We start from the raw sequence: 21,606 nt of genomic DNA, 5'->3' as shown, positions 1-21,606 counted from the left end.
ATGCTACATATGTATGTATACATATTCACATTCATATCTTAGCTGTAACACAAAGGGTAAAGCTACCTTGCTTTTTCTGCAGAGTAACAGACAGGCTGTGTATTTATCCCTCATACACATCCATACCCCTTGGGTGTTTTCACAAGAGTTCCTCTCACTGAGTACATCCAGTGCAGATTCCAGCCAAGTCTTACTTTCCCAGCCCTGTACAAAGACGGGTCTGGTTCTCCTTGCTGCTTTGCCATGTGATGAGCAGCAGGGAGGACCGAACTAGCAGTATCACATCGATTCTGTGACGCTGCCTTGAAAAAGGCAATGCACTGCTTCAGCAGCAGAAGAACCCAAGAGAGGGGAAAGGGAATAACTGCAATCATGCATTGCAATGGAGACTATCAGAGGAGGGATAAAAGAAGCTTTCAAACCAGATGCAAAACGCCTCAATGTTTTCAAAGTTCGCTCTGACAGCTGCGAACGTCAGGAAACCCAGCTTCCATCTCTGAAGCAAGTTAAAGCCCACATGTGCACAAATGGTCAGCACTCAGGAGCTCTTCTTGCATCAACACTGGATGGATTTACAGAAGAGCTTAGCAGTGAACCCAGACCTCTGTGCTGTGCTCCTCTGCAAACAGCACCAAGCTAGTGCTGAAAGCACCTCTCAAATTCAGGCTTGTATCAAAAACATACATTCGACAATACCTTGGCAATAGCGTTGTAATAGCAAGGCATAATTGACTCAAGCTCATACTACATGAGTACGCAGATCAGCCACACCATATGGATACTGAAGGATTGCCATGACCAGCTTGATTCAACTACGCGAAGTGAGAAATGTGAATAAGTAGTTAACAATGTAAAATATAAACCTAAGCTTTAAAACCCTTCCACTTTTAATAACAGATGGAGGGAAGTTTTAACCTATCTTGGTTTGATATTTATTTTACAATGATGCAGTGGAAGCACAAGGTCACAAAGTTTCACATTCTTTCCTGCTTCTGTCACAACTTGTTTTCATGACAGCAAAATCCCCTACTCCTGTGATAAGTGCTCTCTGACTTGGACTCAGGTATTTCCCCTGAAATCTCGGTTTCCAGCAGTTGTTAGTCTAAGAGTTTGTCCCCTTCCGCAGGGAATCCCAAGCCTAAGGAAAATCCTTTCCACAAAACTGCCAGCCAGCTGGAAGCAGAGTAGTTAAAAGATCGTAGAATCATTTTGGTTGGAGGAGACCCTCAAGATCACCGAGTCCAACCATTAACTTAACACTGGCACTAAACCAAGGTCCCTGAGAACCTCATCTCCGCGTCTGTTCAACTCCTCCAGGGATGGCAACTCCACCACTTCTCTGCTGGGCTTGAATGTTCACTCAAAACAAACTGTTGAATGATTTAGCAATCTGAGCCCTACTATCCACACTTAAAAAGAAAAACCAACCTTTCCATTCCTACTGCCTTTTGAGGCAGTCATTATTGCTGGGAACTTCAGTGGCCACAACCAGAGATTCAAGCAACAGGGAGCTACAAAGTAGAAAAACACACTTGCAAAGCAGCCAGCTCTGGGGCTTTGTGTAAGAATGGCAAAGGTTATAATTTCGGGGTGAATTCCATCCATTCTGCTGAACTCAGCAACCAGAAAGTTCAGGGGGTAAGATCATTCCCCACCAGGAGCAGGAAGAAACTGAAACGCACAGCAGAAGGGCACAGTAGCCAAAAAGCTGACCACAGCCCGATGGACCCGACGGACAGTTTGTAAACAGCGCTGTCAACGACACTCCAGTCACTCCCCAGTCCAGACGTGCCACTGCGAAGTTCTCCAACCCCAGTGACAGGGCTGCCCTTGCGCAAAGCCGCTGGCATCTGGGACGGCTCCAGAGTCTCCAGGATACAATGACATTTATCACATAACCATAAAAATGACTGTGCCTTGTCTGAATTAACACCACCTTAAATATCTAGGCTATACATGGACTATACGTTTTCCCCGTGCAGAAAAACTTCTCATGGCCAGAAACACAAAATCCCTTAGTATCTGGCACGGAAAACACTCCAGGCAACACAACATATGGTGATGTGCTTGCCCTACGGCTTCCCAGGTAAGCTGAGTTTTAAGAAGGAATTAGAAAAAATACAAACTCTACTTGTGCTCTAGTGTAAGTAGGAGACAATGGAGACAGAACTGCACAGGTTTGAGTAGGTTTGAGCACTGACTTCCTACTCCTGCTTGTCCCTACTTAGCTGGTCTGCACATTCACTTTCTCCAAAACATTAACAGGTGAGACAAGCAGCTTGACATAACTCAGTCTTTCCCTGTCATTCCTCAAAAAACAAGGAAGAGGGTTTTGTATAAATTACATTATTGGGGCATTAAGAAAAAAAAATACACTAACAGCCTTGGAAAAGCACATTTTGAACACCTCCGAAGAACTGTAAGCTGTACAGATAGTCACTAGGAGATAGTCAAGATTAACTAGATAACTTGTTGAACATTGGAACTTGCACAGACACTAAATATTACATGTTTCCTAGATGTTCTTCTCTGCCTTGAATACTCCAGCCAGATAAACATAAGAACACAGAAGTGCTCTGACCACATTGTCAAAACAACATCCCATCTCTCCCCAGATCCGGTCTGCAACAGCAGCCACGAGCAGATGCCCAGGGCAGAGTGTAAAGACAGGGCAGGCGTATACAGAACTTCCTCATCGTACTTTCCCAGCCTCCAGACGTTTTTAGCTCAGGACTTCCTGAGCAGGATGCTATTTCTACATATTTGGTAATTCCCAATAGATTTCTCTTCCATGAATTTGTGCAATTGTTCTGAGCCAGCGTGAACTTTTAATAAGCACAGCACCGGCAGAGTTTCACACCACCTATCTGCTGCAAACAACCACACAAACATCCTTTTTCTAGTTTTAAACCTTGCTCCTACTAATCTTATTTGAATCCCTCACTCCTAGATTTCATATCAGGACATGGAGCGAAAAATCAATCCCTACTGGGGTTGTAGATCTAACAAAGAAACGAAGTGACATGAATTACTTGTAGGTTACTCGTAACAGGCGCTATTTTCACCCAGCTACAATCCTTCAGAATGGAAAGTACCAGATAAAAACAAGGGATGTAGCAAACAGCATCTCGTTGACCTTAAGTGTTCTACTTTCATCATCATTACCTGCCAAAAACTTACCTCTAATTCCTTAATTTTCTCTTCGGCTATTCTCTGTTTTTCTAAGAGCTGATTATGAATCACTCCTTTAGACTGAAGAATAAACCTGCAAGTGAAAAATAAGAGACAGACAACTGTTGGATATGTTTTACATCTGTTGTACACCGAGCTGCACACCAAGTTAAACTACAGTGACCTCTGCAAAGCATTCATCCTCAACCCGCACGCTCTGGCCAGAAGCAGAAGAAATTGCTATGATGGCTCACACAAACCACCCTGTTGGCCTCAAGGGCTTGCTCACTGACCTCACCCATGACAGGGGAGGAAGAAAAGGGATGCACGCAGATCTTCCCCTATCATTCAGTGTCCTTGAATGATTTGAAAGCAGTTCTTGCACACAGCCAGCAAGGAGAGTCTGTCATCACATTCCTTCAAAGGGATCTAAAGCAGGTGATGGCATATAGTCAAGGAAGCTTCTTTCAACAGGTAAAAGCCATTCATCATCATTTTAGTGCTCACAAGCTAAACAAACCCGCACAATAAAAACAAAGCTTTCTACAAAGAAAGGCTGAGAGACCTGGCTCAGAAGAGAAGGCTGCAGGGAGACCTTACTGCAGCCTTTCAATATATAAAAGGAGTTTATAAGAAAGATAGAGACTTTATACTAGGGCCTATAGTTAAAGGACAAGGGATAATGGTTTTAAGTTGAAAGAGGGGAGTGTTAGACTGGGCATAAGGAAGAAACGTTTTACAATGAGGGTGGTGAAGACACTGGGACAGGTTGCCCAAGGAAGCTGTGGATGTCCCATCCCTGGAAGTGTTCAAGGCCAGGCTGGACAGGGCGTAGAGCAACCTGACCCAGTAAAGATGGCCCTGTCCATGGCAGGGGATTGGACTGGATGGTCTGTGAAGGTCCCTTCTAACCCAAACCCTTCTGTGGTTTGATGACACAGAGCCCGGTGCTTCCACCAGAAACACAGAGCCATGGTACACTTGCCTTTTCTTGAGCTTTCAGAGCTCCCACTGGTCAGGGCTCGTCTTTAACACACCCTCGCCGACCTCCAAATTCCCAGGCTTTCTACATTCAGAGGGTTTTTCTGTGGGGTAGGAAGCGGTTGTTTTTAACTGAAATTGCAGCCACTGGTTTCCACTTGTTCTGGTTTTTAATTGCCAAATGGATTTGAAAGATGCATCGCTAACATCTCAGTCACGGCAATCCTGCTCACCAGCATGCAAAAAGCTGCTTGACTTGCTCAGAAGAGCCTCTAAAGGAGCACCAGCATCCAAAGCAGCTCTCCAGCACGTGGCACTGGCATCCCGCAAAGAGGTAAAGGACAACTAAGTTCAAATGAATTTTAGGAACCCTCCATGGTTGTTTTTCATCCTTCCAGACATAAAGAATGTAAAAGCCGCAGATTCACCCCTTCCCAACTTAGAAAGTCCCTCAGGGGATTTAAAAGGAGACTCCACGGGTCATACCAATGAGGTCAAGGTCTCCCTGCAGCACCAACTAGGGTCAATGTCTTCCTGCCAGGTGACAAGAGCTCATGCTCAAACAGTTAAAATGGGCAGCTTTAGACAGGGCAGAATCAGAGTGCATTCCCTGTCTGCTACAGACAAATCTGAAATCAGTTTGTAGTGCCATCTCCCATGACAAATGACATTATCAACGTGCTTGCTCAAGGCCTGGTAAACACAAATGTGGATCTACCACTCAGCTTGAAACTCAGCATAATCTGCATCAGCAACACAACAGACACAAGGAAAACTACCTGCCGCATGCATTCCTGAAACACATGGGAGCAGAACTGCAGTTAATTGTAACAGGTTTCCAATTAAAAGTCTCTTTGGTGCTGCTGTTAACTGCACTTAGCAATCGCTTCCTCCTCCTCCTCCCACTTCTCCCCTTGTTCCACTTCAGCTCCTCTTTTCTACAGTAACTTCCGCTATATATTTTACGTCGCAATGTTCTCAAATCTCTCCTTATTTCTTCCCAGTCTTAGCTCATGCTTGTTACTGGTGCCATCTTTGTTCTATGCCCGCACTCCCACTCACTGTCCCCTCAATCCCCCCTTTCCATTAGGTGCCCCCACAATCCACTTTTACACAGCGGTGATGCTTCCAGGTCCCAGCGCACAACAGCCTGATGAAATAAAACACAGGTTTCACTCAGTTTTGTGAAAATCGAGTCCATGACCACCCTTCTATGACAGAGGAGTTATTTACATTGCTATTAGATGCAGAGCCTGGATCCAGCCAGAGAAGAGCTACTTTTCAGGATCACCAGCAACCATGTCATTCTGACACTCTTCCCTTGAGCCTGCGATACCAGAAGAAACAAAACTTTAGCCTTCACGCACACATCCCCTGTAGGTTTTGGGGTGAAGACTAAAATTTTGCCTTGCTTCTGCAGTAGCTGCCATTAGCGAAAAATCAAAGCTGCAAGATGCCCTCAGTGAAAAAATAAAAAGTGGGGAAAAAAAAAAAAGCGCGCCATCAGTCCTTTCCCACGTCACAGCTTCCCCGCGCCTGTGTGTGCATATGAATGTTTCCTTAATTACTTCCTTTTCTTGTGGGGGCAGCCAAGAAGAACAGAATACCTTCTCATTTGCTTCCCCAAACTGTATAGCGAGACCGACCCTTTTGATTTCGCTGATGCTCCTGGTCTAAGAAACAAACACCATGACCGCTGGATAGATTTTCCCCACGCTACAGCTGGGAAGGTCCCTGCTGGGCTACAGGTGCTGGCTGAGAACTGCTACAGGCACGAAAAATCTTCAAACAAATGGCTGACTTCACTTCTATTCTGCAAATGTCAACAGAAGTCATCAGGGAAAACATCCTCCCTCCCACCATACTCTGGCAGACATGCGACAGCAAATTAAACTCGCATGGCTGAAGTTAGCACTGACAAGGCTTATGCAGGCAGCTGGGCACAAATACAACCACATTAATGTTATTTGCTATAAAATAGCAGGCTGGAACCTGTGTCCATTGACACACTGGCTCAGAAGCAGGTCAAGTGTCCTTGACTTGGCCAGCAGCATGCTTCAGAAGGTCTTCACCAGTACAGGCTTCCAGCCACCCATTTTAATTCCCTGCCACAAGACCATCAAGCGCTCAGCCTAAAGGACACAGGTGCTGCTGTGTAAACTGTCAAAGACCAATTTCCTGAAAGCTGAAGCTATGAATCCACATCCACAGTTAACTACTTAAATCTGTGGCTTCAATGTCTAACATAAGGAAGACTCAAAAAAAACTCAGTGTTTTAGCTTCTAGCCTGGGAGACACACATTATGGAGACCTTGGCCAAAGTTTTTACCTAAGGAAATAACGTGGTTTATGGCAGCGCTTGCAAAAAGCAGAAGCTTGTTCTGCTCATTAAGTAAGAGGTGCTGCAGGGCACTTGTAATAAACCACAGTTTAAATTTAATCTGGATTTCATTCTTCCAACTTGATAAAACACCAACTTGATAACTTTTTTTTTTTCCTCATCAAGCTGAAGAAACATGGCTGTGTCATTCTTCTGCCTGGTTTTAGTTAAATGTGTTTATCTTATTTATGAATTTTTAAGGTCATGAAAGAACTATGGGAGGCTCTGAGGACCGAGTTCTTCCCCGAGTTTGTGACCAAGCCTTTCAAACACAAGAACTTCACTCACCACCTAGAGGTACACCACCAGCTGAGAACTGGCCCCACATTAGAGTCACCACATCAGAGAGCTGAGAAGCCACTTTCTGCTCCATGACACTGAGCTTGGTAGATGACACAACTAACACCAACCCCTCGGTGCAGACCAGCACTGAAGAGCTGCCTCCACAGACCGCTCTGCCGAAGCCCATCACAGGAGGCTCCAAGTTCTGAGAGTTTCTGTGTTGAACTGGGATGGCTTAAGTATCAATAGTCCACAGAAGACAAGCAGCAAACCAAATCCTCTTCCAGATGAGTTCACTTGTGTCTGCCTTCTCTCAGTGGAGTGTCACAGCACACGCTAATAGATCTGTCAAACAGAACACCTACACTGTCAAACATGAAATGATTCAGAAAAATGTTCAGCACTACAGTGGCAATTACAAAGCTTAGTAACAATCACCTCTTCACACAGGAACTTTTTCGCTGTTGTTAAATAACAGCAGAAATATCTGGATCAGAATAGACAAGTTCACCACATCTCAATTGGCCACCCATCTCAAAGGGAACGGCTAGACTGTCCAGCTCAACAGAATAGGATTTGCCCTATTCAGGATACTTAACAATTTTTCCTGTGTCCACAGATAAAGGTAAAAACCCATAACAAAGCAAATGAAATTAGAAAGGAATGCTTCAGAGGAGTGGGGTCCTCAAGGACAGCAATGTTCAGTCAAACCTGGGCTGCCAACAAGAGCAGCTCTATAACAGTAAAGTGTGCGAATCGGCTGTACCTACACGCTTCAGTTTCTCGGTGACTACTGGTTGTTAAGTGTAATACGAGGAACGAAAACAGAGCACAAGGGAACTGAAAGAGAAACCTCACTCTAAATATTCCCACTTGTTTCTATTCTCCTCCCGCTGCTAGTTCCACATTGGGATTTTGTTTCCCTAAGGCAGAGAAAGCGGTTTATACACTCTCTCTGAGAGTCGTTTTTTATTTTCTTGTGAAGGGATCTCTCACTCCTTCCCAATCGTAAATTTCTAGATATGGTGCCCATTTGTTCAGTGTTTAGACAGCACTCCCTTATGCCCTGGTCAAAATGGTCTTGAGGCTCTAGTCAGGCTGGTGGGCACTGCCATCAGCTTCATCATCTGTCTGCTCCTTCGCGTCACACCGACACACCCATCAAGTGACGTTCGTACGCTGTAAGTAATTCCATAACTCAGACTGTTTCAACCAAAATGTACTGTTTACTTGACTTTAAGACATAATATTAGATACTGAAAGACTCATCCCTTAATGAATGAGGTTATGGAGATGTTTGTTCAGCACATGCCACTCTTCATTATGACATACAAGTCATTAAAGTTATTAAAGGTGGAGTACCAGTGATGCTCATAGTTCAGGTTTCCCCTTAAGAACCCCTATTTTCAATTACTCGCAATGGAAACCAACTTCAGCCTTTATGTCTGAAGCTTTCGGTGTCAGGCATCTGTCCCAGACACAAACGCTCTCTCCTCTTCCCCTGCGGTCAGCGAACGTGGCTCAGGTGTTTCTCCTGCACAGCTTGTACTAAAGCGTTCAAACCAGGAGGGAAGGACTCACGCACACAGCAGGGACTCCCTCCTGCCAGGCTGCAAAACAGCTCGTCCCACTTGGGTCCATGTCAATCGCTGCAAGAACCTGCGCAGGTACAAGGGGAAGCCTGAGCTTCTCCCCTGCCCGACACTCAAATACATCCCTCTAATTTCAGAGAGAGAACATTTTACCGGTAGGAATGCTCCAGCGCTGTTTTGTCAGAATAATGATGAACAACGGATCTAAAAGTCCTCTCAGCCTGGTTCCCAGCCCACACAAAAAGGTCGTTATAACTTCAACCATAGACTTCCCACTGCATTTGGGAAACTCTCTAAAAAAATTAAGATACTGAAAAGAAAACTAACAACTTTGTACAACGCCATAACATTATCATGTTTATTGTGTTTCTAAAAAAACTAACATGCTGTGCTACAGCACAGTCATGTACGTGGAATATCCCGCTCCTTGAAACCAAGCGTTTTCACTACACTACTCCATGAGAAAAGTTAGGCTAAGCCCAGTCATGCCCTTATCTATTTAAAGACACTTTTTAATTCTCAACTTGCACTGCTGTTCAAGCTCTGAGCATACTCAGTAGGGGATTACTGCGTTTTAAGTACTGTTCAAAGCCAATGGAAGAGAGGCTCCACATGACCTGATCCCAAGCAATCTAGCTTGATTGACCAGGGCCTGGCTGTGCACAACTGGGAGCACCCAGGACTCCCCTGGGTTCTGCTTGTGCTTCTGTAAATTCCCTATGCAGTTCATAACAAGCACTGCTTATGTCCCAGCAAATTCAAGTTTTAGTCACCCTAGATGAATTACCCAGGTCCGAATAAGCCAAGGAAGCAATATTTAAAAAAAAAAAAAAAAGTAAAATCATGACTAATTATAGTTTCTGCTGTCACCCTTCATGTCTAAGGGTTTCACATTTTTCAGTCTGATTTTGAATTTCCCATTCAACAGATCATATGCCCTAACTAGAGCATGTTCAGAAACAGATGGAGTTGGAACAGATGAGCTGAAGCTTTTCCTATGTTTGCATTTATTTTAGTGGTCAGTCTTTAATTGGGTCACTCTCAATATAGCTAAACCTAACTTCCCCCCACCAAAGCAGCACATACTTTAAAGCAAAACAAATCCTGCAGCTTATATTGGGAGGATTATATATGAACACATTCCAGGAGCAGCAGTTTACAGTTCACATGTGGATATACAGCAGGAGCTGTTTGGGAAGGAGAGATGGCTTGAAGCACACTGGGAGCAGAACCTGCACAAACTCAGCCTCGCAGCACTCGAGGCCGCAGAGCCCAGGAATGGCACTGGAAGCCGTCCAAACCCAGCCTGACATAGGCCACAGCAAGGGTAACTTTTACTCAGATGAACATTTGAAAGCCATAAACCTATTTACTTTAAGAAGCTAAAGGAAGAGAATAAAAAGCGCCGCAGCAACAGCGCTCCCTGCAACCTCCCCACAGACCAGCCCCGGGCAGGGGGTTTGCTCTGCACTTCAGGCCGTGTTTACATCGAGTTTTCACTTTTTTTTTTTGGATCTGTCAATAGCTACAGCTTATTACACGACCTCAAGCCAAGATAGTAACACATCTTGCAAACAGCAGTTTCTGCATTGCCAGACACTTAACTAGATGTTAGATTTATACCATTGTTCATGCTTGCTTCTTTAAAAAGGAAAGCAGGAATATACTTCTAAGTGTGCACTAAATATAGCACAACTCAAAATAATAAAATAGTGCTGTGGTCTGCTTTTAAAGATCATCACATCATCAATTCTTTTTGAAGGCTCAATCAAAATAAATGGAATTTTCTTTTTTTAAAAAGAAAAAAGGAAAGCAAATGCCTCCTCTCTATCATACAGGAATTAATAACATTTGAGATTCAAACCAGGTGGGGAAAACAGTGCAGACATGACTGCAGTTCATGGAGGTGAAATCTTCCTTCCATAGTTTTTCCTCCCTGGTTCAGTGGTTTTATCTTCTAATTTTGCTTTAATGTAATTTTTTAGTATGTAGCAATGATGACCTGTAGCTTGTTTAAGCAAAGAAGGCTCAAATGACTACAGCGTGCCTACTAGCACATGCACTTCAAATACATTTTTTGCAGTCTAGGCTGTACTTTATTTGAAATTTGCAAGCAGCAGAAAACAGAAACAATTTTTCTGATAACGGGAAATCAAGATCCATTTCTAAAGTCTCCTGTATTTTTAAGAATTCTTCAAAAATTCCTAAGGAAGAACATTTAAAAAAGAAAAGCCACAAAAACACCACAACATCAAATAAACACACATCTAGAAAAACACAAATGAGCAGAAAGTTGGTGGGAACACCCTGGTCAATCAATCCTAAAGAAATTTCTATTTTTAAAAAGTTGTTGGCTTTTTTTTCCATTGGTAAATCTTCTGTGATGAGAAAGGCGAACTTTGCAGTAGGAAATGAAGTGACATGGAGACACTGTGATACTCTGACAGGCAAACTTATGTTCACCCTTCACCAAGAACCTATACAAGAAAATTGGCAAATTCAGGATACACCTCTTTTGAAAAGCAAAACCGTCCACAGTCGCAAGAAAAAAAAATAAATGTTTCATGCCTTGTCCAGGAAGAAACCTTTGAACTGCTAAGTGAGAAGGAAGATCCAACTTTCAACCTGTGGTTCGTTCAATAGTGCAGCCTCAGCTTCTGCACATGGCAACTCTTTCTACAACAAAGCATCAAAGCAAGCAATACGGCAAACATCACTGAAGTGGATGTAAAGATAACTGATTCAAAAGAATTCAAGCATAACCCTAATAAAGAGATATTTCTGGATGCCAGACTTAAATTAGCTAGCGCTAGAACAATCGTGCTGTTGTTTCCTAATCAGTAAGAACAAACATTTTAGAATCAGCATTTGTGGACAGAAAAGGCTGGATGTTGTTTTGGAAAATCATTTCTTCTCAGAAAGTCTAATTATTTTATTTTTTTTAAAACTGTCTGAAACATTCTGTTAGTTCAGCAAATGGTTTTGGAGAAAACAAAAATAAAAATTCAAAACAGCAGTTGTTGCATTCCTGAGTTCAGCACTTTGGTTCTCATGCCTCTGTATTAAATTTGTGTAAAATAGCAATCTCATCCCACAGGATTAGCTTTCTCATATTTTCTTTCAGTGTTTTAATGTAGGGGTCACGAATTAAGCCCTCCTCCTTTCAGGCTTTGACCAGGCAGCTAGGTTAGAGGATGCTCAGACCTAGATTTCTCATTTGTACTAAGACTGTTCCACATAAAGTTTATATATTACGTTGACGTACACATATCAGACCAGAGATGGACTCCAGACACCTCCACCCCACAGCTGGGGTCCCTGAGCGTTGGGGACCTTGTCACCCTGGCCCCACTGGCCAGACACCCCTGGACTCCACACCGGGAAGTTCCTTGCTGCTTCAGAATATCAGAGTGACATTTTAAGTGTTTGGAGAACTTCAGAAATAAGACAGTCATGTTCCATAATTTTTTTGCAAAGTCATTTGGCACGGCAAGCCATAAAAGCAGGTGCAGTTCAAGCTCCCTAAAACATTTAATACTTGTCTAGCACATATCCAAAGAGAACTCTGTACCACTGAAGAAACAGACAGGTTGCATTCGAAATAGATCCCAGATTTCCTCTTTCTGGAGGTAGGGACAAAACGACGGTGCCTTCCTACGGCCCTCGCTCCCCACAACAGTTTGACCTCCGAACTGCTGCCCTGCAAGTGCAAGACTTCTTGAAAGTTCTGGCATTTATGTGCAAGCACATTGCCTCTGGATCACAGATCAAACTGCCTTTTCTAGTAACAACAGCCTACACGAGTAGTTTGTCTCTGTTCTCCCACCTTTACACTTACTCAGGTAGCTCCTTTCTCTGTGCAGGGAACAAGTCAGGGATCCAGATGAATGGAACAGATTTGTTTGAATGTCATATTCCTAGTCCCAACAAAAAAACATTCCTAAAGAGTTAAATACCTGCAGGCAAGGGAGACAAGCATCAAATAAAAGCTGTATCGCTAATCTTCTGTCACAATGCACATGAAGTGGTGGAACTATAACCAAGAGGTTTATTTCAAGTAGGGCTAAATAAAACACCTATTTTTTTAAGTTAGCTATTATTTTTATTGGAAGACCCTTTTTTTCTGCTGCTTACACATTTGACAAACACTGACTTATTGGATGTGTCCATTCTATACCAGTTCTCTGTATAAAGGTGTTTTTTTAAAGAAATGCAGCTGTTTCCTAGAAATGACATGCATCTTGCATGCAAGCTCTGGAAATCTTTTCTTCTCTGAAATTTCAGCATCCCATGGTGAAATTCTGTAGAGCAGCAGAGCTACAACAGGACTAAGATATCCAAGAGATGACAAATGAGCAGCCCAAGGCAGCAGGAATACAATCAAGAACTAAGTGGGGGAAGGGCAGGGAGGAATGTGTTTGAGAAATCAGAAGATGTCAAGTTGGAAAGGAGCCTGTGCCCAAGACAACGAGCTCTGTTCCTGATCTGGAACAGAATCCAGGAGTTCAGACTCCCAGTATCCCACAGGATATGACGGCCAAGGCCTGCCCCTTATTTCACTGCTCATGTCAAAGGCACCTGTACAGACCAACTACTGCATTCCCCCTGCATACTCCACTTTGATTTTTGCTTTCTGTGACAGCTCTCTAAAAAGATCTTGAGAACTTTTACAGGTTCACTCACACATAATACTGTGAAGAACATTGTTCAGGCTTTATTTCAGAAAAACGTGAAATAAAAACCAGCTGGGTGATGGAAACCCTTATGGCTTATGCACATGTATCATGCCACACAGCCTTTGATTCCCCACGCACCATCTACCAACAACTCTGTCTTGTTCAACATAGAGCATAAACAGTGGTCAAGTAGCTGGACACAAATTTTGGTTTCTTCACAGTTCAGTGCCCAACTGTACTTACTAGACACACCAGACTTACTGTGGAAAATAAAATCTTCCTGGCTTCGATAGCTAGATAGAGGAGCTTCAAGTTTATGAAATTCTTCCTGGCTTCGATAGCTAGATAGAGGAGCTTCAAGTTTATGAACTGACCAGAGGCTGAGAGCAACATGCTTGTCTCTGGCATTTATTTAAGTTTTGCAGCACCTGTCAGCTCCTCAGCAGCTGGGCTTCAGCACTGAACTCCACACAAAGCCTTACCCAAGGAGACTGGCGAGAGAGAAGCCACTCAGATTTCACAGACCAGCCTATAGTTAGTAACTGAACCATAAAGATTAAGCCTTGCATGTCCTTCAGTTCCCTGTGAGTTTTTTGAAATGCGAGCGGGAAGCACAGCACAGCCACCCTATCCTGCAGCGATGTGTGCCAGTAGAATCCAACACCAACCTCATACACACACACAAAGTAAAAATGCAGCTACTGCAGCTGTATTGAGCGATGTGTGGTAGCGATTGCTGTCTTCAGGGGTCCAGGAAAGAGCTCGCAATAAATTTATGAGGTCTCGTTTTCAAACAAAACCAAGAATCACAGCAAAAGCAGTAATGCATTTAAATCCCAGAAATGTTTCACTTGTGGATGGTCCAGCCATCAAAAATCTGAACCGCTCTTAAGTCAAAATCATGTTATTACAGCTGTCCCCATAAAATACTTTACTCACACCAAGTCATTTTATAGTGACATCTGTAACAATACACTATACTTGCAGAAAACCCTGAACATATATTTGTGCTACAGTATTTGCTTGATTTTTATTTTCTTGTATTTTTCTAAGTGTTCTACTATTCGTTGTAGAAGTAAACTCATGATAAAGCAGTATCAAACCAAAACTAACTGTGCATTTTGGCACAGCATGAAAAACAGCAGTGCTCTCTTCACTGTGCCTAGCATAAGTGCCAGACATTTTTCTTCTGTAAATAGGGATCTTGTCCAGGTTATGGGTTAAAAGAATGTAAAGGGAAAGGTCTGAAACATTCAGACAGAATTCTGAAGCTTAAAATTTTAGCATAGTTCTCAAAGAAATATGATGATATCAGTTCACAAATAGCTTAAGCAGAAGTCCAGCATAGTGGGAGTTGTCTCAGGCTACGTAACATGCCTTTCAAAAGAGTATGAAGTAACAGAATTGAAATGTATTTGGCAAGACGCCACCACTCAGATGATATCCCAGCCTCACGGATATGTACAGTACGCAGCAGTTCATCATCTCATACTATGTGGCACTGACATTTCTTCTGTCAAACCAAAAATAGCTATAGCAAAAGTAAACTGAGCCCCACATGTGGAGGCTAGTAAGGGCCTCTGCATGTTATACACACTACAATATATTTAAAAAAAAAAAAAAAGAGAGACCAAGTAGAGGAACTACAAATGGACTTTCACATTTGCCAGCAGTGCAGAGAAAGCCTCTCAGAAAGGAAGGAGGCTCAAGATAGGGGTTGAGAGAACAAAAACCACACAACTGCTTTCCAAGTAGTACGGAAGCAAGTACCGAACAAGGCAGACTTCCTCCCAGGATGCAGCCCATCACCACAGTTCCTCAAGCCTTCAAATTCCACGAAGACCTGGAGTATCTTATCCTACAGAAGTACACATACACCAAACTACCAAAGCTAAAGAGGGAAAAAAACACAAACAAACAAAAATATAAAAAAAACAACCCACACAACAACAACAACACACAGAGAAACATGCAGGAATGGAAGACAAAACTTATTTCAAAGAATTTAGCTATTCAAGCAAGTTGCCAGAAGAGGTTGATAATCAGAGTTAACACTGATGCAAGCCTCCACCCTTTACGGATAACTGAAACCCTCTAGAGCCCCAACATTTGCATGCTAGACTATGCAAAAGAAATGGAGCCATTGTAAGTATCCCTTTGGTGGCTGAACTCCCACGTCTGTGCAAGCCAATGAAGCCAACAAATTAAAAAAATCTGCAATTCCACTTCACAGAACATGGTTTATATGTCCAGAAGAACGATAACGACCAACCATCTCCTTTGCTCTGTAGTGGAACATAAGATGCCAGACTGCCCTTGGATTTTAACTCCTACATAAGGACTGCTTTAGCCTGCTTTGCTAAAAGCCCAGACTTCAGCAGTAAATTCTCTACTAGGAGTTGAACTAGGCTTCAGGAAGAGCCTCGCATCCTTGGTGCATGTTCTCCACACTAGGGAGTGACAAAGATCATACCAGAGCATTACTGCCAGTTGACAAGGCAGCCTCCAGCCCCACGGCAAGAATGGGCAGAGCTCACAAAAATATCATTATCAAGCTAAGGCAGCAGAAAAAAAATAAATTAAAAAAAAATGAATGAGTAGTATTCAGAAGAAGAGCACTCAATCCATATTTGCATAGTGACTAGTACAACAAAGCCCATGAACAGTTCAGTGTTCAAATATTATCATAATGCAAATATTTTTCTGATGGTGCCTCTGCCACCCCTGAGGAGCTGCCTGCCATGCCTGAGCCACCCCAGCTGGTCACAGAAACGTCAGCAAACGAAGACTCCCCAGAAGACTGTTACTCCTGTGGCTGCTGCACACAGAGAAAGTGTAAATGGTTTAGACACAAAGAAGTTAAGCATCTCTTACTCCTAAATGGGAGGCAGAAGCAGAAAGCAGGACAATGCATCTCAGCCAGCGCCGAAACAACACCTGCTATCCTGTAAAGAAGCATTCCGTGTGTCTCCTGACTACTCCAAACAAAAGTGTTCGCTATGCCTATAGCTGCCCAGTTCAAATCAGTCTCCTCTTGCAAGAGACCAAAAATCAATCTCCTTTTAAGGTACCAGTCACTAGCATACCCACAGAAACCAAATATTTCACTCATCTACATGGAAAAGTTTATCTACTGGGAGCCAAGAAGAGGACTCTATCATGCTGAACACATCCACGAGCCTGGGTACAACTTCATCTAAAATCTCGCAGCAAAGGGCAAACTATGCACCATTCCTGGCTTCCCAGTCCTGCCACCTTCCTACAACTCGCTTTGAAGATTGCATGGTCTGATGGATCAGGATACTTGCAGCCTGACCTGGCTTACCACTCAGCCCTGTGATGAGAAGGTGGGTAAACACAGGGTGGGGAACAGGTCGGTACAAACACCCCTTTTAGCAGCAGTCGGAGCAGATTCAGTGTTTCACAACACCACATCCTGAGCTGGGCTGTTATCCCTGTTACCCAACTCAAAAGAGACACAGGAGACAAACCACAGTACTCTCGAATCAGAAACACAGAAGTCTAGCATGATATTTACCAAGTGAGCACTCTTCGGATGTGAAACCACTTTGCACGGTCGTCTATCAGGGGCTGAAGTCAAACAGAAGAGCATTGTGGAAATCAATCAAAACACATTACTTCTGGTTCAAGGCGTTTCTTTTGACAGCCATCCAACACACGGAAGCACACCGGCGTGCCTGCCGGTAGCTAACCCCAAGACACACAACGCTGTACTCCCAGCTACTCACATCCTGCCCACGCCCTCGTACATGCGGGTCTCGTCCACCAGCATCATGACCTCCGTGTCGGTGAGGTGGGCGTGCTTCTTGGTCTTGCTCAGCTGCTCGATCTGGATGTCGGCCAGCTTCACCTTCTGCTGCGTGTCTATCACCTTGGCCTGCAGCTCGGTGAAGGCCTGCGGGGGAGAGCGGCCGTGAGGGGCGGCCCTGACAGCCCGCGGCCCCGCGCTGCTACGACTGAGCGGCGGGGGCCGAACCGCCTCCCGGCTGCAGGGCGGGAAGGGACCGGGCACGGGGAGGGCACGGGGAACACACACCACCCGCCGCGGAGGAGCTCGTACCTTCTTGAGCTCCAGGTCCACGGGCGCCGCCATCTTGTCTCCGCACGGCGCCTGCGCGCTGAGGCCGCGCCGGCCCCGTCTCCTACTGCACATGCGCGGGGCCGCCGGTCGGGCCGCGCGGGGCGGGGCGTTCCCGTTGCGCGGGCCCGCGCGGGGTGCGCGTCCCGGCCGCCTCCGGCCGCGGCCCGAGCCCGGCGGTGCCAGCCGCGCTACCTCAGCTCTGCCAGGGCTCGGGAGCCCCGCAGCCACCCCCGTGCCACCCACCAGCGCCGACGCGGGGACCCTCGGCCGGCCCCGGGAGTGGGTCCTGGAGCACCCATCTGAATATTGTGTCCAGTGCTGGGCCCCTCAGTTCCAGCAGGACAGGGAACTGCTGGAGAGAGTCCAGCGCAGCCACGAAGATGCTGAAGGGAGTGGAGCATCTCCCGTGTGAGGAAAGGCTGAGGAGCTGGGGCTCTGGAGCTGGAGGAGACTGAAGGGTGACCTCATTAATGTTTATAAATATATAAAGTGTGGGTGTCAGGAGGATGGAGCCAGCCTCTTCTGGGTGACAACCAGTGATAGGACAAGGGGCAATGGGTATAAACTGGAACACAGGAGGTTCCACTTAGAGATGAGAAGAAACTTCTTCCCGGTGAGGGTGCCAGAGCCTGGCCCAGGCTGCCCAGGGAGGTTGTGGAGTCTCCTTCTCTGCAGACATTCCAACCCGCCTGGACACCTTCCTGTGTAACCTCCTCTGGGTGTTCCTGCTCCGGCGGGGGGATTGCACTGGGTGAGCTTTCGAGGTCCCTTCCGACCCTTGACATCCTGTGATTCTGTGACTCTGTGAATGCCAAGGGAGGTTTAAACTGCCACGTGCTTGCCAGGCGGGGCGGTGAGAGGCTGGGGGGTCTCCCCGTGGCGGGGCTGGCAGTGCTGCGTCTCCTGCTGCCACAGCACCTGGCAGCCTCTGCCCACGAGTGAACCACCTTCGCTTCCTCCAGCCCCATAGCTTCCTTTGGCGCTTGCCCAGGTGGGCAAGGGCTGAGATCATTATGAGGCCATCAGATGCCTTTTGGGCGAAGGCAGCGAAGACCGAAGGGCTTGGTGTGCCGCTCTGCAGCCAGAGTCGGGCAGGGGGAACCTGCTGAAACACCCCTAGTAAAAAACACAGGATCATTGTTGCCACCAGAGCACAGCTGCACCTTTCAGTGTCTTTCCTGGCTCTTTCCAGCCACCGCAGCTGCCCACCCACCGTCCCCCCAGCACTGCTACTCACCAGTGCAGAGCTGGAGCTGGGGGACGGTCCCCATTGCCTGCACCCCCTGCCCGCGAGGGCAGCTGTGCACCAGTGTGAGGCCTCTCGCTGTGTCCCCGACTCCCCAGGTGACATGGGGGATTAGTGTCACCCTCTCTGTGGTGACAACGAACCCATGGGAGGTGCCTCGTTGTGGCAAAGCCCATCCCAGGCTTGAGGCTCAGAGGCTGGGTGAGGAGCTGAGCAAAGCCACCAACCCCAGTCAGGAGGAAAATCAGCTGAGTGAAGCCAGGCGCAGGGGTGCCACCACCTGCTTCCGAAGGTCTCTGTTTTCTGAGCCCCAAAACACAGGGCTCGGTCTCTTTTTCTGAGCCCCCTTGGGCTGTCTCTTATGCCGACTCATCCCTGCTCCCATGCATTGCTGCCTCCTCCGTCCAAACCCTGCTTCAGTGTGGTGATGAAAGGCACTGAAGCACAGCTACCAAGGTGCTGGGGCAGGCAGGGGAGAATTAGTTATTAAATTGACAGATGTAATATATTGCAATTTTTCATTACAGAATCACAGAATGTTATGGATTGGAAGGGACCTCAAAAGATCATCTAGTCCAATCCCCCTGCCAGGGCAGGAACACCTAGGTGAGGTTACACAGGAAGGCGTCCAGGCGGGTTTTGAATGTCCCCAGAGAAGGAGAATCCACAACCTCCCTGGGCAGCCTGTTCCAGTGTTCCGTCACCCTCACTGAGAAGAAGTTTCTTCTCAAATTTAAGTGGAACCTCTTGTGTTCCAGCTTGAACCCATTACCCCTTGTCTTACTGTTGGTAAATCCACACCTGGGATTTTGGAGGTCTCCTAGCTTTGACCCTCACTCAAGAGAAGAATCTGAGAAGGCGGCACAGGGCTCTCCTTCAGGTACATGGTCTTTGCCCACCACGGGACCGAGTGAGCCCAGGCCAGGGGCTGGGGGACACCCCAGGTGATGGTGTGTATTGGCTGGGTACATGTGTCATCCGTAGACAAGCCAGGCACAGGCATCAGTAGGATCTGAAGGGAGACGCCAGAGGTCACAGTATGGAGTCAGTGTCAGAGGCAGCAAGTGGGCTTGACACAGTGGCAGCCAGCAAACTGGCTGGTGATGCATTTGTGTTCCTGGGTGTGTGCCTGGAGGGGGGTGGAAGGCCAGGCTGCTGGGTGGGGCTGCTGGAGGCCACCACCTGCCTTCACCAGGACCCACCAGTGCTTAGCTTCACCAGCTGCCAGAGCGGCCCCCTCCCCTCCGGGGGGGATGGCGGGGTGGTGGACACTGCTTTCCTGGCACCCCATTCCTGCAGGCGCAGTCGGGCGAGTTCCCCCTGTGGCGCGTGTGCACCCCAGGTAGGGCAGAGGCTGTGGGACACCTCCTGTTTGGTGGTCGCAAGCACAGCTGGACCAGGGAGCTATCCAGGGGTTCTTCATCCCTGCCTTAGCTAGGGCAAGAGCATCTGTAGGACTGTCAGCCTTTCCCAGCCCAGGGAGGACAGAGGGAGCCAGCCCACAGATCCAGCCAGCCTCCTGCTCCCTACATCTCTAAAATGTTTCCCATCCCTTGGCCTCTTAAGTTACCACCTATGGGCTGCTGGCCTATGGAGGAGCAAAGTGAACAAGAACACATCCTTGCAGGGAAGGAGGAGGGCAGAGGGCAGCTGGGCTCCAGGCAGAAGTTCCAGCTGTCTGCAGAAAAGCCTTCCAGCGGGGCTGCTCCCAGCGCTTGCCAGGATAGCGCAGAGCCCCGAGCATGCAGAGCTGCCCACCATGAAAGGCAGAAAGGTGGCAGGGCTGGAGCAGGGAGCAGCTCTGGGAAGGGAAACAGCAGCAGCACCACAAAGCAGGGACACAGCCAGGCAACCTGGAGCTGAAGGGCCTCCTGCACAGCAGCTGGAGGCATTATTTGCTTAATAGACATTGAAAAAGGCCAGAGTTTGGAGTCTCTGATTAAACTGGCACTCCCACAGCATTAAGGTTCAGGTTTGCACAAAGCAGAGCCAGTAACTTGTTTCCCTGGCTCTCAGGCCACTGAGCTGTTGGGGTGATAACACAGGAGGGTGCCTGTTGTCACCCACTCGCTTCCCATCTGCTGCAGCCGTGTACTTTAGCCCTTCTATCTCAGGAAGCACTGGAAAACCAAAGTATTGCTGTGTTCCCCCTTCCCATGGTACCACAAAACGTACTAGCTGCGTAAGAGGGAGGAACCTACATAAACACTTAATAAACAACCCCTCCTGCAGTGAGCATGAAGCTTAGTTCATACTTTACCAGAGCTCAATTTTGGCTAGATTAAGCCAAAAAGCTCTGCAGACTACTCACTGCCTGGCTTCAGTGCACACTGCAGGAACAGGAATGGAAAGCAGTAGCTTAGCACTCCCCTTTGAAAACTGAAGTTTGACATCTGCTGAAGGGAAAGGGGCTGGAAGAAAGCAGGTTTCCTGCAGAGGTGAAGCATTTTCTCTCTGCTTCAAGGCTCTCCAGTAGAGCCAGCATCTCACCCTGATCTCAGCTCCCCCTGGGGAAGATCAGGGAAGAGGAAAGAAGCAATTTGTGAGTTATTTTTACTGCAAAGTCAGGAATCAGTCCTGAACCACCATCTGAAACAATGCTCACTGGAATGACCCCAGACCCAGAAGCCTGTAGCCACCTCAGGAACTGCTGGAATCCCCTGCAAGGGAGGTGCAAGTCCACCTCTTGATTTTTTTTTTTTAGCTGGCTTAAAAATCAGGAATCAGTCTCATTTGGATTGATCAATGGCCGGAGTAGTTTCACTCATACCAGAGGCAGCTTTGCTTGATGAGCAGACACCCAAACATCACATCCCTCCCAAGGTATCATCTGGCAAAGATGCAAATCTCCAAAGAAGCACAGACAGGGCTGGCCTGGCTGCAGGTCCTGCAGGACGGTCCTGCCACCAGCCCCTTGTACCACATTGCTCTGCCACCCGCCATGGACGGCACAAGCCAATCCAGCAACCCCTGCCATGCGCTCAGGATCTCTGCCACTGCCTGCAGTACCCCACCAGCAAGGGCATGTTGCTACGTGAAGTCTTCAGAGGTCTGACTCCTTTCCATCTCTGTCATTAAATTAACAACCCCAGCGTTTGTAACAAAGTGTTATTTATTAGAATACGACATTGCACTTAAAAAATAAGGGAGGTCTGACCCTGTCATCTTGACATGAC

General features: G+C 46.6%; 1 protein-coding gene across 1 annotated transcript in view; it reads right to left on the bottom strand.

The window, feature by feature from the left end:
- The window catches only part of PFDN1 (prefoldin subunit 1), a 30,681-nt gene extending 13,440 nt beyond the window's left edge, over positions 1–17,241 (bottom strand). Inside the window, exons 1-3 of the mRNA XM_065644087.1 lie at positions 17,164–17,241; positions 16,832–16,998; positions 3,181–3,265 (exon numbers count right to left, since the gene is read on the bottom strand). Of these exons, the coding sequence (XP_065500159.1) occupies positions 3,181–3,265; positions 16,832–16,998; positions 17,164–17,196 (285 nt within the window). The 5' untranslated portion in view covers positions 17,197–17,241. The remainder of the gene's footprint in view (positions 1–3,180; positions 3,266–16,831; positions 16,999–17,163) is intronic.
- Between the last annotated feature and the right edge of the window lie 4,365 nt (positions 17,242–21,606).

Source organism: Caloenas nicobarica, chromosome 13 (assembly GCF_036013445.1).
Source record: "Caloenas nicobarica isolate bCalNic1 chromosome 13, bCalNic1.hap1, whole genome shotgun sequence".
Taxonomy (NCBI): domain Eukaryota; kingdom Metazoa; phylum Chordata; class Aves; order Columbiformes; family Columbidae; genus Caloenas; species Caloenas nicobarica.
The sequence above is the reverse complement of the archived record's forward strand: the minus strand, read 5'-3'. Positions and strand labels throughout refer to the sequence as shown.